At 43.4% G+C, this 16,270-nt stretch overlaps 1 protein-coding gene and 1 long non-coding RNA gene across 5 annotated transcripts in view; one reads left to right on the top strand and one right to left on the bottom strand.

Annotated features, from left to right (window-relative positions):
* Nucleotides 1-6,704: 6,704 nt before the first annotated feature.
* On the bottom strand, nt 6,705-7,805 carry LOC127386790 (uncharacterized). Its single transcript, XR_007889983.1, has 2 exons — nt 7,747-7,805; nt 6,705-7,561 (listed from the first exon to the last, which is right to left on the bottom strand). It is a non-coding gene; the product is annotated as an uncharacterized LOC127386790 (long non-coding RNA).
* The window catches only part of TBK1 (TANK binding kinase 1), a 27,546-nt gene continuing 18,780 nt past the window's right edge, over nt 7,505-16,270 (top strand). For 2 of the 4 annotated variants that reach the window (XR_007889982.1, XM_051624298.1), the window contains exons 1-6: nt 7,505-7,583; nt 10,987-11,107; nt 12,743-12,883; nt 13,660-13,789; nt 14,360-14,541; nt 15,356-15,516. Coding sequence is in view for 3 of the 4 variants with exons in the window: in XM_051624298.1 (XP_051480258.1) it covers nt 7,582-7,583; nt 10,987-11,107; nt 12,743-12,883; nt 13,660-13,789; nt 14,360-14,541; nt 15,356-15,516 (737 nt within the window). In the remaining variant the exon portion in view is untranslated. Of the gene's footprint in view, nt 7,584-7,828; nt 7,889-8,361; nt 9,049-10,986; nt 11,108-12,742; nt 12,884-13,659; nt 13,790-14,359; nt 14,542-15,355; nt 15,517-16,270 lie in introns of those variants that run through there. The other 2 variants (XM_051624306.1, XM_051624307.1) reach the window with 2 other exon arrangements.

Here is a 16,270-nt window from a genome sequence, read left to right as displayed (position 1 = left end):
TTTTCTAGACTGTGTGGTGCTAGGTTCTTCATCCAATTTAAATGGAAAACGAGGAGGTGGATAAGAAGCAGTGGCCAGGAGTGAAGTGTGGTGAATGTTTTGAGGATACTTGCTGCCATTCCCTTCCTTTCCACTGAGGAAAGAAAGACAGCACTTTTATACTCTTCAACAGGACAACATCACTTCAGTAGGATTTTTATTCCTGATTTTTGTACACTTAGTTTTTTGTTAATTTGTTTTATCAATGTTAAGTGCTTGTGCTATTTTTACTTCCTAGTCTCACAATCAGTTTCCCTCCCGTTGCTGCCATACCAATGCGAGAGATCCTGTGGGTCCAATATCCATTTTGTTTTCTCCTGTAGCACTATGAGCCTTCCATCTTTGACTTGATGCTTTGCATATGCTCTTGTGTCCCTGCCTCTCCTTAGCTGAAGGGGCTGCACCCCTGGCCACTGCAACTATTGCTGAGTGTTCACTGTCAGTCCTCTTTGTCTTTGCCTTGGTCTCCTTCCTGGCCAGTTAGTGCAGCTTTTCCACACAGAGGGGAAGAGCCTTCACTAGGCAGATTGTCATGTAAGGCAGGGTTCTTGTGTCTTTAGCAAAAATTTTTTGGTTTTAGGTGGAATGCCATTGAAGTATCTTAGTTTTCATATATGATTTAGACTTTTGCTTTCTGAAGTAAGAATAGAACTGCTTTTAGTACTTTGTAAAAGCAGGGAAAAAAAGCCTTATTTAGCAATTTTCTTAGTATAGTTGACTGTGTCAGTTGTGTAACAGAGCGTGATTTAGCTTTTCATGAGAAAAGCCTTTAAACTGGCCACTGCCGAAAGAGACTGTTCTCCTTCCTCAGCCCCACCCTCATCCTGTAGCTTCCTCTCTGCCAAATCTGGTGTTATTCTAACCCCATAACAAGCTATTCAGTAGGCTGAAGTGGCAGAAACGCTGCCCCCACAAAGCATGTTACCTGCTGTGGCAGTATCAGGTGAGAAAGGATATAAAGTAGAGACTGCAGAGTGTAGGAGCAAGCTGTGCATGGCAGCCATTGGCCTGGCTGTATATAAACTTGAACCCTGCCCTTCCCTCTGTGACTGAAAGAATATCCTGTAGGATGCATGGTTTGGTAGTCTGGATCTTCAGATAAACTTATTTGGTTCAGTCTAAATAATTCAAAAAGGACTGTTTGCTTTCCTGTGCTTTGACTCTTGAATCAGCATAGTGTACTGTCAAGGGTTATGCACAGTTTGAGCTGTAGAACAGGATCTGTGGGTTCATTTCTGTATCTTTAGATAAACATATAAACATTGATTCTGGCTACTACTATCTGAGGATAGCAAATGTCACACCAGTCTACAAGAAGGGCAAGAAGGAGGACCCGGGTCAGCCTCATCACCTCCATCCCTGGAAAGGTGATGGAACAACTTGTTCTTGTCGCTATCTCTAGGCATATCAAGGATATGGGGGTCATCAGGAGCAGTCAGCATGGTTTTATCAAGGGTAAATCATGTTTGACTAACCTCATAGCCTTCTATGAGGAAATTACTAGGTGGATGGCTGATGGTAGAGCGGTAGATGTGGTATATTTTGATTTCAGTAAGGCATTTGACACCGTCTCCCACAGCATCCTTGTAGATAAGTTGATCAAGAATGGGTTTGGTGATCAGGTAGTGAGGTGGATCAAGAACTGGTTGAAAGGAAGGAGGCAGAGAGTTGTAGTCAATGGGGCGGAATCTGGTTGGAGGTGTGTGACCAGTGGAGTCCCTCAGGGGTCGGTACTGGGACCGGTGTTGTTCAACATCTTCGTCAACGACCTGGATGAGGGTACAGAATGTACCCTCAGCAAGTTTGCTGATGACACCAAGCTGGGAGGAGTGGCTGACACACTGGAGGGCTGTGCTGCCATTCAGAGGGACTTGGACAGGCTGGAGAGTTGGGTGGGGAGAAATCTGATGAAGTTCAACAAGGGCAAGTGTAGAGTTTTGCATTTGGGGAAGAGAAACCCCATGTACCAGTACAGGTTGGGGGCTGACCTGCTGGAGAGCAGTGTAGGTGAAAGGGACCTGGGGGTCCTGGTAGACAGGAGGATGACCATGAGTCAGCAGTGTGCCCTTGTGGCTAAGAAGGCCAATGGCATCCTGGGGTGCATTAGAAAGGGTGTGGTTAGTAGGTCAAGAGAGGTTCTCCTCCCCCTCTATTCTGCATTGGTGAGGCCGCATCTGGAGTATTGTGTCCAGTTCTGGGCCCCTCAGTTCAAGAAGGACAGGGAACTGCTGGAAAGAGTCCAGCGCAGAGCTACAAAGATGATTAAGGGAGTGGATCATCTCCCTTATGAGGAAAGGCTGAGGGAGCTGGGTCTCTTTAGTTTGGAGAAAAGGAGACTGAGGGGTGACCTCATCAATGTTTACAAATATGTAAGGGTGAGTGTCAGGGAGATGGAGTTAGGCTCTTCTCAGTGTTGACCAGTGATAGGACAAGGGGTAATGGGATCAAATTGGAACAAAGGAGGTTCAAGGTGAATATTTGAAAAAATTTTTTTACTGTGAGAGTGACAGAGCACTGGAACAGGCTGCCCAGAGAGGTTGTGGAGTCTCCTTCTCTGGAGACATTCAAAGCCCACCTGGATGCGTTCCTGTGTGATGTGCTCTAGATGACCCTGCTCTGGCAGGGGGGTTGGACTAGATGATCTTTTGAGGTCCCTTCCAACCCCTAGGATTCTAGGATTCTATGATTCTACTAGCAGGTTATGTTTTTCTTCAGTTTCCTTCAGCAGTACAGAGACTGCAGGTCTGCAGTTGTCATCCCAGTTGGGCTATGTGGTAGGTATGTAGTGCCTAGTAGCTATGTTTGCAAAGAATCAAGGTTTAGAAAGGCAACTGAGTTTCTAATCTTTGAAGAGATGGATTCTAGCTTTGCGCTTTTTTAATAAATCTTGACTAGAAAAGTAGTGCACTTACCTCCAAAGAGAAATTTGGCTTTGCAGCCTGTATTCAGAGTGTGATCTAGACTGCAGGCAGTGTTTAGATTATTTGAACTTATTATGAAACAACTACTTTATGGGGTAGAAGAAGAGTTAAAAATAGAGATAGATGAGAACATTCCACTGAGAGATTATGTTGATATTCACATGTTTTCTTTCTACAGACAACGGATAATCTTCTGATTTAAAAGCTGGAGCAAACACAGCCACCTGCAGCTTTCTTATATAACTTACCATTGCTGTGTACCCATGTTGGCCAAAATGCCCTGGCTAGACTGAAGATGTATAAAACATCATCATGGCAGTAATGCCTTCCTTTGTGCAGAACAGAATTTTATCCTTTAAAGTGTGTTTTAAGTAGGAAACACAGCTGCAGGTCTTTAATATGAGGCACCTTTGCTTTGCAGGCAGATGGTATCTTTTAATTACAAGCTGATGTAATTACTAAAGAAGGATAAGCTTTAAGGCCTTTCTGAATGTGAGGTAAAGGCAATGAATTTCATGTGAACTGAGCTCAGGGACAGTTTTTCACAAAGAATAGCTTATCAATGCAGGGTAAGACATTTTAGCATCTAGTGCTGTCCAGAGAGGCAATCTACCCTTTTGGCCTCTCATCACCATTGGCACTTGCCTGATTCCATAACAAGACAATTTATGGTGGAAAGCCAATCTTGCAAAGTAACTATTTTCAAATGTTTCAAATATTTTAAAGCAGTTAAAAAATAAATTTAAAGCTATTCACCCTTTGGGGGACGCACAGTTTCCCAACTGGAACTCTCTCACCATGGGGTGAGACAGGCATTACCATAGTTTCAAGGAAAGAAGGTGCATAGGGGTGGAAGAGGGAGCAAGCCCCTTTCTGCAGCAGTTGGCCATTGGGCCTGTTTACTTGTAGCATCACGCTGTAGCCATGCAGTTACTCAATTGTCACTTCAGTGAGTTAAGCCAACAGGAAAGCAGAGGCAAAGAAAATGGCAAATTGGTTTTAACTGAGTTAAGTACACTGAAACTGCTGTGAATACCAGTACAAGTGAAAGAATGGGATGTGGTGGTGACAAGAACAAATGACAAAAGTTGGATAGGGCAGCCAGAAACAGGGAGTATCTCCCTGTGAAACATCTTGGTGGTGGCAATAGTTGGCCCATGAGAAAAAAAATGAATGTGCTGAAAAATACATTTTTGCCAAGGTCAAGATTTACACAGCTTCTGGTGACAGCAGAAGTGGGAAGTCAGAGGTAGAGTAATTGTTAGGTGAGAAATGTTTTCTTACTCTTCAGTGGGTCTTTCCGTTCTGCTTGCTCACATTCTTTTTGACAGGTGCATGGATTGCTGTATTCACCCACAATTTCTCTTGGGAGTGCTGCATTTGGTGATTCCAATTTGCTGTGAGATGGGTACCTGCAGGTTACCTGAACTATGCGTGTTACACAGGCACACAGCAGAACAATGCCCTGGGGATGGTGAGGACTTAGGCCAATAAGTTTTGAATTTGTTGCTCTAGAATGAAGGCTTTTCCCTCTCAGCTTCTTGTTTCTTTGTTCTTCCTTCATATGTTACTTGTTCATTATATATGTGTCAGGCATTTCAGAAAAGTGTGAGATATCAGGCTCCAGAACAACATTTTTTTAAATCAATGTTATTTTTCCTATCAACACTAGCCACTATTCCATTGAACTCTCCTAGGTGGCTTTGTAACTATGGGATGAGGAAGAGTGTAATTTGTGGACTACTTTTGGCCTAAGGTTTGCTTGGGAGCATTAATCTGTACATGTTGTGAACAGCTTTGGATTGAATTCTGTGCTGGCAAGCTGGAAACAAGGCAAAGCTAATAAGGGCTGTCTTACACCACAGAATTGCTTCCCTTCTCTCTCTGAAAAACTGCAGAGGAGAAAATGGCCTAAATAACATGGAACTATGAAAGGGAGTTCTAGCTGAAGTGAAGCTGGCTGCTGAATAGGTTTGCTTATTCTGGTGCAGTTGTGATGCCTCCTAAATATTGAAATAAAATGTAGAAAGCAATTTGGCTACAGGAGTAAATGGCTCAAAAGCTTTGGGTCTAGTTTGGTGGTTTGTTGTTGGTTTTTTTGTTTGGTTGGTTGGTTTTTTTTAGAAAATTCTTTAATGATACAGAAAAAAAAAATAACTTGCTTAGGAGTTCTCATCTTACTTACTGGTGAAGTTAGTGGTTGTCCTTTTGGTAAGGTTGCTAAGACTTCTTGCTCAAAATTTTTAAAAGTCAAATCATTCAATCAGATGTTTTTTTCTTGGCAAATATCTACTGTGTTTGATTTCCAGTCTCCCCTGTTCTTACCTCATTGTTGCTAGCTTGACCAGAGGGTCCCAAGAAAAAGATTCGAAGGTACCGTATTTTACCTGCTTTAATCCTCTTAACACTGGTTGACTATGCTGTTTGACTTTTTTTTTTTTCCCCCAGCATCTTTTCCTTTTTTGAGATCTGGCATTCACAGCCACACGTGAGTGAGAAGACTCTATGCAACATGCCACCTTTAGCTGCAGTTCCTACAGCTGTATTGTTAGGATGAAGAGATGTCATAGCATGCAGCTACTGACTAATGAATTTGTGAACAGGAATGAAAACTCAAATACAGGAGAGGTGAGGAATACCAGAAGTTTTGCTGATACAGTGAAAAGAAGTCAAAGAAAGCAAAGTAAAAATTTCTGCAGTGACACTCTAATGATACTTTCCATTTTGGTGTCTGTTTTTCCTGTTCTTATATTCAACATACTGTTTTCCTGTGATTCATACTGTGAAACATTTAAAGGCTAGAGATGATCCTCCTTGTATAAGAATCACAATTATGTTACAAATATACCCTAAATAATGGACAATTTGAATAATGCAAATAATCTTCATTGATTCAAGATCTGAGGAAAGCACATGGGCAGGTAACTGCAGGCCAGACCCAGGGGCAGGGTAACATTGGAGCTGAGATACTCTAGGTCTTAAGTAAAAAAAGTCCTAGGGAACCTGGTCTGAAGTTAGTGCTAACTGGTGGTTGGACCAGAGATCTCCTGCAGTCCTGTCCAGCTTGAATGGGATGATGATGTAAAACGTCCAGTTCCAAAATGCATCAGCATACTGAGCTGACAGCTTGCTTTTATTCAGAAGTGGAAGCAAGTACACATTCAGGATACAAAGAGAAGTTCACTGGTGTTTTCCTGATTTTGAGAGGGCTTTTACTAAAATCCCAATGAATGATCTTAACAGTATTTCTGAAGAAGGCAAAGCTGATTCATGGGTATCAACCTGATGAAAAAAAAAATGGCTCACAAAGCTGGATACAGAGGATAGGGTAGCAGAAATAAACCACTACACTTGTGCAGAGTGCTGCAGCATTTTGGAAGACACAAGGACAGAACACAAATGGGGTGGAGAACTGTTCCCTCTATAATACCAGAGCATTATGAAATAAAGCTCAGATGCCAACAAAGAGGGAATATAAATTAACCACATCTGTTAACAGCATAAAATGTATCTGTCAGTTCACTAAGCAGAACCTTGGCACGAGCTTTGTGCTGTGTAAAAATGAAACAATGGAAGTTTGGACTTATGATAAAGCTTAAGAGAGGTAAGATAATAACAGTAAACAAAGCTTGTAAGCAACAGGTTGCTGTCTTTCGTGTGTCATTTCCTCAAGAATAAGCTTCTAAGGTTTGGGAAGACAGTAATTCCAAACAAGAAATACAGAGAATCAAAAAAACGCTAGTCTTGGAGAAGAGAGGAAAAAAACAACAAAGAAAACCTTTTTACTATTTTCCCACTATGGTTATGTTTACATTATGGATCAATGATAACAGCAACTAATATTTTTCCTTATACAAGCTATACAGGCCATTTATTGGAACAGCAACATTACAGGACAGACAAAAACCAGAGGATCAAGAGGCCAATCAGCAAGCAGCTGATTAAATAAAATAACAAGCGAGAGTGAAAAGCAAGCGGGAGTATGAATGTATGAAAAATACCAAGACTTTGGGAGGTTTAAAAAGAGTGAAACCGAGAGAAATTACATGGGGCGGAGTAAGATTTCTCCTGCTCTCCCTCGATGGAGCAGCCAGCGCGGTGAGGTTCACAGGGGCAGCGCGGGAGATGGTTAGGGACAGGCACGCAGGGACCGGCAGGACCAGGTGAACGCCGTTCATTAAGCGCGCCAACCTCTCCGACGTAGCCCCTTGCTGCGCGCACACGCTCCTGCAGGGCCGGGCAGCGGGGACGGCCCCGCCGCGACCAGCGGGCGCCTGCCCCCCGGCCGCACCGCTCCGCCTCCCCCGCCCGCCTCGGCAGCCGGGAGGGGTTTCCTTCGCTGCTCGCTTTCTCACTTGCCGTCCTTGAAAACGTCCTTGCTCGGCGGCCCAGATGTTTTCAGGGGAGGCCGGATGGCTCGCGTGTCCCCGGCTCGCTGAAGAGCGCTCTGCAGGGCAGGTGTAAGCGGGCGCTGCAGCCAGCGCCGCGCCCGGCCGGGCGGCGGGGCAGGGAAACCACCGCTCCGGCGCTTACGCAGCGAAAAAGTCCCCACGGAAATCCCCACCGGAACCGGCCCGCGCTCGCTTCGAACATCACACCAGCTAGAATACCCGGAGCCATCATGTAAGAACATCCTACTTCCACTTTTCCGTGCTTCCCAGATGTTTCCCTGTTCCGCGGTTCCCCCGCCTCCCTCCTTCCCTCCCTCCGCTCCCCCCTCGCCCTCACACAGCGCGGCGGCGGCGGCGGCTCCCGCCTCCCTCAGCCCCGCCGCCCCAGCCCGCACCTCCGCCCTGCGCGGGAAGCGCTGGGGTGCCCGCAGCTGCCGGCCGGGGGCGGTGCTTCTGCCGGAGCCCCGCCTCGCCCGCGCCGCCGCAGGAAGCCGGAAGCGGCCGGGGCCCCGGGCAGGCAGGGCGAGGGCCGGCTCGGTGCGTGGGGCTGCGGGGCTGGGCAGGGCGGGGGGCGGCTCGGTGCGTGGGGCTGCGGGGCTGGGCAGGGCGGGGGGCGGCTCGGTGCGTGGGGCTGCGGGGCTGGGCAGGCCAGGGCAGGGCGGGGCGGGGGGGTTCGCGTCCGGGCGAGCTGAGGCGGGCGGCGGCGGGCCAGGAGCTGCCCGCGGCGGCGGGGCCTCGCTGGGAGCTGCGGGCTGCCGAGGCTGGCGGGCGGGGCGGCGGAGCTCTCCCGGGGCAGCAGCGGCCTGCGGGGCGGCCCCCGGCCCGGGGGTGAGGCCGTGGCCGGGCTGCGGCCTGGGGCTCGTCCCTTGCGCTGGTCTCCACGGCTGTTACCCCCTGGATGCCGGCAAGTCGCAGTCGATGCGAGCCGTCAAAATTACTTTTGTAATTGGAAGTGGGGGGGGGGCGGAAAAGGAAGCATATGTTTGCCAGCGGTTTGGATGAAGCTTTCCTCGGCGGCGTTGCCTTTGTGGCTGTGGAAGTTGTGACAGCTTTATCTCGGGAAGGATGTCCTGCCGCGGGGACGAGCTGCAGCGCTGCGCCCTCCACACGCACCTCTGTGAGCGCGGGGCTGACAGGGTCGCTCAGGCCAGCCTGTGGCCCTCCATAGCTTTCCAGAAGCTGCTGTCTCTGGCAGAGGCTGAGTCCTCTTTCCCCGTCACGGACTGGACACGCCGGGAGCAGTGGTGGCGAGCAGCGCTGGAGCCAGGCTTGCCGTCTGTTCTGTGGGCCTTTGGGAGCGTGTGCTGCCTCACGTGGGTTCGAGCAGCACCTTGTGTGGCCCAGGGTGGGGTGTTTTGGTGACTCCTACACTAGATGTTGGACTGGGAATGCCCGGGAGGAGGCTAGGTGAAGAAAGCAGGGGTAGGAAGCAGGAGCTTTAGGGGGAAAAGCTTCTAGGAGTTAAGAGAAGGCATACAGGAGAGTATAACGCCTTTATATTTACCAGACTATGTAATATTCATTCAGAACCTCAGTGCCTTGCCTGTCAGCTTTGGTGGCATAGAGGATCTTGCCTGTAGAGAGAAAGATCCTTCACTTTAACTTCATCATCTCTCGCTGCTTGCCTGGTGAACTTGTACGTTGCAGCTGTTACCAGAGGAAGTATCTGCTTTGTGTGCTTGTCCCGCGTGCCTGAGGTATCGGCAAACTTCTTTGTGTTATGCGAATATGTGCTTCAAAGCTTTGGGAGTTTAAAAAAGATCACATTAGTAATGCAGTCATCTTCTACTACAGTCTCCCAAGCTGACAAACAGGGAAGATGTGAAAAGACACCTCAACATTCTGAGTGTTTAGCAAAGCTCAGTTCTGAATCAGTCTAAGAAAAGAAAGGTGTCATCTAAGTTGCTGAATCAAATTACTATAATTTGAAGATTAAAGCTGATTGAGACTTTATGCCTTATGCCTGTGAGGATTTTTTTATTATTATTTGAAGATTTTACAAATGGTTTACCAAGTGGGCTATGCATTATTTCCTTGCAGACTTCTTCCTTACCTTCTGTGTCTGTATCATAGATAGCTTTCTGGCATCTACAGTAATGGCCACCTGGGAGAATTTATCCTACTCTACTCTTGTACTGTCAGAGCTAACTGAGAATTGTAAGGGTTTGGGGTTTGGTGGTGGGGTTTTTTGGTTCAGTTTGGAGAGAAAACCTTTCTTCCCTTTGGTAGGCATTAAGAATTTTATCTAGATCTTGCATGAGCAAGTAGCTAAATGAAAGTAAGCAAGCAGCCATCGTTGCACATACAGAAGTGCGTTCAAAGTCTTGAGGAAGTTTCTGTCTCTGCAGTGTGGCATGAGTGCGATCAGGGCCGGCGCCAGGGTGGAAGGTGCAGCTGGCTGCTGTGGCGGGACGGTGAGCGGTGCTGCCGTGCCTGCTGCGACGCTTCCTCTGCTGTTCTGCGCTGCACGCTGTGGGGCTTCTGGTGCTGTCACCTTGTGCACCAGGGGCTCTTGGAAAGTGCCAGCCACCTCCTCGGAAGGAGCGTGCACAGGAGCCTCTGTCAGAACTCTTCTTCCAGTAGTTACAGGAAAGGCCTTTTTGGTGTCTTTTGGGTATCAGTGGTTTCTTGTCAATTAACACAGGCAGATGGAGAGTCCTTTGCCAGGCTTTGAGGAGAAGCTGCTGCTGCAGGACCTTCCCCACCTCCAGTTGCTATTTTGCTCTTAAGATTCTTCAGACCTTGGAAGCTACATCTTTGATTTTAGATTTAATGGCAAAATCAGGGCTTTAATTAAACTAAAAAGATTTGCTTATTCACCTGTAGCTCCTGCTGTTTTGACAAGGAGGGAAATCTAATGAGGGTTTTTTAAAAAAATAGTTTTAATTTGATCAGTTTTTAATCTTTCTTTTAAATCTTTGGAGACCCGAGTACCTGACAGTTTACATTTCAGGAAGGGTGGAGAAGTTAGGCTGTCTCTCTAGGAATGATGTGATGTGCCAAATGTGAAATTTTAGAAATTAGCAAAATGTCTCTTAATGCATTCTAGCAGTTGGTGGTTCTAGCAAGTAGCTGAAAATACTTGTGTTAATTGTAGCTCATGTAAAAATACATGTTTTTAAGTAGTTAGTCAAATTCACTTACAGTTGTACTGAAGCGCAACTTCCAGAGCCAAAGGGATCTAAAAGATCTGTGTACAAATCTGCCATAATCTCCAATATACCTTCTTTGGCATATATAGTGGAATTTAATGATAGGTCTTGCTTATTTTCAGAAGACCTTGTGTGAGTGGTTTTGACTCTCTCCTCTACTTTTTCTTTGTGTATCATTTAAACACCTGTGTACAAGGAAAAGAGATTATAGCGCTTTCACTCAGTTGATTTTTCAGAGTTTTGGGAGTAAAGACTGCAAATGCAGAGAGAGATGTTGTGTCTATGGCATTAGTTTGGATTGTTGAGCTTGTTTTTGTTTCATTGTTTCACTACTCATTCATCTACTTGGTGGTTCTTAATTATTTCTATATGTCTTTGGAGTTGTGTCTGGGTTTGGTGTTTTTTCCCCTTCTAGTTAAATGAAGTCCCTTTTGTGTATTTTACAAATTTATAATTCTGTGTATTTAACCTTCTGTTTTTAAGGAGAAAAGTAAAACTGTCTAGCCAAAGAGCAAAGATGCAGAGCACTTCAAATTACCTCTGGCTGTTGTCTGACATTCTAGGACAGGGAGCTACTGCCAATGTTTTCCGCGGACGACATAAGGTTTGTGAGATACTGCTAATCTGAGTAACGTGTGAAGTTGAAATAATGAAATATACAAAAAAATATTCAAGATTTAGACCTAACACAAATATATCTTTGTAATTATTCATACTTAGTTTTTGGTTTTTAACATAAATCTGTTGAATTAGATTTCTATACAGTTATTTCTGAGGATTTGGGTTTATATTGTATTATTTGTTCTTGTAAAATATTAACTGTTATTAATTTTTTATCCCTTTGTTCTTCAGTTTTATGGAAAAAATATTCCTTGCATAAGAATTTAAGTAGGAATAGAAGTCTTACCAGTTTTTATTGCATGATATGTTGTTTTTGTCTTTGTTAAATTATCTTTTAATAGTTTTCCCCTGTTCTTTTTAAAACATCTTTGTGAGTTTTATGGTTTTGTACCTTAAGTGAAATATTCTTAACATATTACGCTATTGGATGAAGTTGTTGTTTGTCCAGAAGTCAATGCACCATACATGGTTAGGACACCATCTTCTTGGTGACCTGCCTTGAGTAATCTGTACAAAATAGCCTAGATGTGAATGTAGTGTTCCCTTAGAGAAATGAGTGTGTGTGAAATCAATATGAAATTATGTGTAAGCTACAGTGTTTTCTATTTTCTGCATTTAACTGCAAAGCAACACTAAGCAGTAATTGAGCAGTTAATGTGCTTTTCTGGGTGAGTGAATGTCAATGCAGAATGTTTTCCATGTAAAGCTTATGGTTTCACGGTTGCACCTGTCATCACCCTCACTAGTCTGAGCCCAGGACCTGCAGCTTGTCACTGGGAGGAAACTTTTGCCTGGGCACCAGTAGTGCATGAAGAGTGCTGTGCAACACACCTGGTCTAAGCACAGGAAGGCTTTGTCCTTAGAAAGAGTCTGTTGTACACAAGACTGCTAATGTAAGCTTATTCCTAAAGTGGGTGCAGGGAGATACTTTGTCCTAAGGGGGACAGGAGTTGCACTCGCAGCTGGTGCTGTGGATGCCTGAGCATGTTGGGGCTTAGTCCCACTTGAGAACTTAAGTCTCTAGTTAAGCTCCTGACTGTGCTCCGGTCACTTAGAGTGGGGGTTTGAACTGCTCCAGGATTTTGCAAGAGTGGTGTGTAGTGCTCTACACTGCCTCCTTTGGAAAACACAAAATACTAATTTATCAATATAAACAGAACAATAAAGAAAAAGACGGCAGCGTTCAGCTTCTGAAAGCTGTCTCTTAAACAATCCAAGATTCTCAAGTGTGGCATGCCCATGTTTCTTATTGATTTGTGCAAGTGGTTTACCTCTTGCCAGAAATTATTTTTGAGATAAGTTTATGGATCATTCTTAAATGTCTAGCCTTTCTTATGCTAACTATTATTTTTTTAAAAGCAGTTAGATTTTGTGGGTTAACGTTGAGTTTCCATTTTTCTAGGCTGCCTCTAGTCTGTATTAAACTAAACCACTATATACTTAATTTTTTTAGTAGAATCTCAATTTCCACCTTAACAGAAAGTACAGTTTTGAACCATTTATAATCTGGGTATGCTCATATGCACAACAGAAGATCTCAAAATGCTTAGATAATGGGTATTTGTACCTTTACATTCTTATGCTTCTATTTGATTAGCAATTTGTTTGTTTTGAACAGAAAACGGGGGATTTATATGCTGTCAAAGTATTTAACAGTATAAGTTTCCTTCGTCCTGTGGACGTTCAGATGCGAGAGTTTGAAGTATTGAAGAAACTAAATCACAAGAACATTGTCAAATTGTTTGCCATTGAAGAAGAGGTAATGAGTGGTTGTGATCTCAGATGCATGGTGGTAACAGTAACTCTTTTTGCTTTAGCCTGAACTATAGAGAACAAACTCATGTTTTTAAAGAATTATAGCATATGATATAAATACTCTGACCCAACCACCACTGTTATTTGTTTTTCCTTTTTTTTCAGTTGTTGTTGTTGAAAGAATGTGCTTGCTTTCAGTGTTGAGACACAGGTTATGATTCTCTGAAGCCCTCTCAAGAAGTCACTGTCATAAGCTTTATCTTAAATTAGGATATTTAAGCTATCTACATGTATGAATATTTAATATATACTGATAGTTGGAGGTGTTTCAGTAATCCTGAACATTTTATCCTTCTATTTTGCAACAAACTAGAATAGTGACATGTAGAACTGTATTTTAGTATGAATTTCAGTAGTTGTGCTGAAACTCATACTGATCACTTGCAGTGACCCAGATGCTGAGATTAGTAAAGATTAAATAAGGCAATTGCTGCTCTTTGCTCTTCTGTGCTGTAGTTTCTTATTTGTCCAATACTTCTGTCAACCCTCAAAGTGCCTAGAACTTGAGGCTTTCTTAATTTCCACCTCCCCCCTCCAAGTTAGAATACATTCAACAATATACAAATTCATCTGCACTTCTTTTGAAGATCACCAGAACGGGATTTATAGCTACAGATTATATTTTTCCTTCTAATTGAAACTAACATCCTGTGGTTATATGTAATTTCTGGAATTGTTTTCACAATAGTCAAAGACTTACCTTTTTTAATTTTTTTCCAGACAACGACTAGACACAAAGTACTAGTTATGGAATTTTGCCCATGTGGGAGTTTATATACAGTTCTAGAGGAGCCATCTAATGCCTTTGGTTTACCAGAGTCTGAGTTCTTAATTGTTTTGAGAGATGTGGGTATGTAGACTTTGTTCTTGACTGAAACAAACTCATACTTGTTTTGTTTACTTTAAAACAGCAAGAGAGGAGGAATTCGAATGACTGTCAACAAACTGAATGAATCGATATGGTTATATGGAGTCACATCTCTTATTTGTGTGTATATTTGTATAGACAGCTGCATTAAGGAGCCAATTCTCCGTAAAGCATTGCTATAATTCTTATGTTGGTTTGTTTCAAGATTGTCGCATGTTGGACTGATTCCTAGTGATAATTATTCTCAGAAGAGTACAGTAGAAAAATAATGTGTCTGCCTGTTAGAAAATGTTCCTCCATTACTTTATGGGAAAGATCTTGCTCTCAGCAAGAAATACTGTAATTAAGCTGTTTGCAAGAAAAAAAGGCAAAAATGCTTAGAGTATTTCCTAGTACCGGTCTTTTTCTTAATTGAGTGTCCCTTCTTGTTCCCATTTCCCAGTGAGAAAGTAAATGCATGTATCGTCCTAGCCTCAGTTACAATTCAGTGTTTGTGCAGTCTGTGTCAAGACATGTGCATAAATTCTGTATTTTTTTTTTTTTTAATGAAAGTGGCTGGGATGAACCATCTCCGGGAGAATGGAATAGTGCACCGTGACATCAAACCAGGCAATATCATGCGTGTTATAGGTGAAGATGGTCAGTCTGTTTACAAACTTACAGATTTTGGTGCTGCAAGAGAACTTGAAGATGATGAACAATTTGTTTCTCTCTATGGCACAGAAGAGTATTTAGTAAGCTTGTATGATTTCCCTTTCTGTTGAAGAAATGTTTGAAGTCTGGGGCCTGTAGTTATGCGAGTAGGTGAAGGTTGGGAATTAGCATTTAAACCCTTGTATTATAATTGTTTTTATAACTTTCTGCCTTTTTCACGTTGGGTCATGCCAGTTCAGCTGATGTGAACACAGTAGCCTTTAAATAATTTCCAGGTTCTACTCCCACTGTATCTGTTTGTGAAAGGAAGAGCGACAGTATTTTTGTTCCAAATGTCTTTGCCTTCATCTCTGTGGATGTTTTTCAGTATTTATTTGAGATACTTGTATGATGTTAAGGGTAGTTAAGATTCACTTGACATCCTAGTTAACCAAAGAGAAACAGGCAGAGGAGCATCAATACAAGCAACTTAGGCATAATTTTATTTCCTTTTATGTATTATCTTAACAGATATTCTTCTCTGCTATGGATCTTTTTCCAGTTTGCTTTCTGTTTTTTCAAAATCATCTGGAGTAATACTGGCTTTCTCCTCCCCTTTAGTGGTGTTATATTCTAGTAGTCAATCTCTAGCTAAATTTTAAAGTATCTTTTGCAAACCTTTAATAAAAGTGGCTGTCATACCTAACATGATATTCATGTACTTTTGGGATATTCTGTCAGAAAAACAAATTCTGTGACACAAATTAACTTTGCTTTTGGATTAAAGAGGTGAAGGTTTAGAATGACAGATTACCTTGCTGTGAAATTGTAGATGGGGTTTTTGTTCTATGCATTGTTCATAAAGCAATGCTAACATCTTTTTTTCTGTTTTGCTTTGCTTGTTTTCCTCTTTAGCATCCTGATATGTATGAGCGAGCAGTTTTGAGGAAAGAGCATCAGAAAAAGTATGGAGCAACAGTTGATCTGTGGAGCATAGGGGTGACCTTTTATCATGCTGCAACGGGGAGTTTGCCTTTCCGACCTTTTGAAGGACCTCGTAGAAACAAGGAAGTGATGTAGGTAATTTAGGAGAATTTTATCTGTTCATAAATGAAGTCAGCCCACGAAATGCTTTTTATCAAGAAATCCCACACACCTACAGTAAACATTGAAATAGTGAAAATATTTAAGGAAAATCTTTGTTGTGGTTTTAACCCCAGTAGGCAGCTGAGCACCACACAGCTGTTCGCTCACTCCCCCACAGTGGGCTGTGGAAGAGAATTGGAAGGATAACAGTGTGAAAACTCGTAGGTTGAGATAAAGACAGTTTAGTATGTTTGGGGAAAAAAACCCACCCAAAAATCCAAAACAAACCCAGCCCTAAATCCAAAGGAAGGCAAAGCCAGGATAAAGAAGTCATGCAAAACCCCCCTAATTGCTCATCACCAGCCAACTGATGCCTTGTCAGTCCCTGACCAGCTGCCACCCTGGCACGTTTCTGTCAGGGTGAGCATGGTGTCATACGGTGTGGAATATACCTTGGGGTCAGCTGTCTTGGCTGTGTCCCCTTTCCAGCTTCTTGTCTGCCTTCAGTCTGCTCGCTGGTGGGGCAGTGTAAGAAGTAGAATAGCCCTTGACCCTTTGTAAAAACGGCTCAGCAATGATAAAAATGTCCCTCTGTTATCAACACTCTTTTGATCACAAATCCAAAACGCAGCCCCATATGAGCTACCATGAAGAAATTAGTTGTATCCCAGCTAAAACATTCTGCTTTGAGAGGGATTTTGCTCTGTGGCACCTTAAGACCTGAATCAAGCATCAGAACTCCCT

Source organism: Apus apus, chromosome 1 (assembly GCF_020740795.1).
Source record: "Apus apus isolate bApuApu2 chromosome 1, bApuApu2.pri.cur, whole genome shotgun sequence".
Classification (NCBI taxonomy): Eukaryota; Metazoa; Chordata; class Aves; order Apodiformes; family Apodidae; genus Apus; species Apus apus.
The sequence above is the reverse complement of the archived record's forward strand: the minus strand, read 5'-3'. Positions and strand labels throughout refer to the sequence as shown.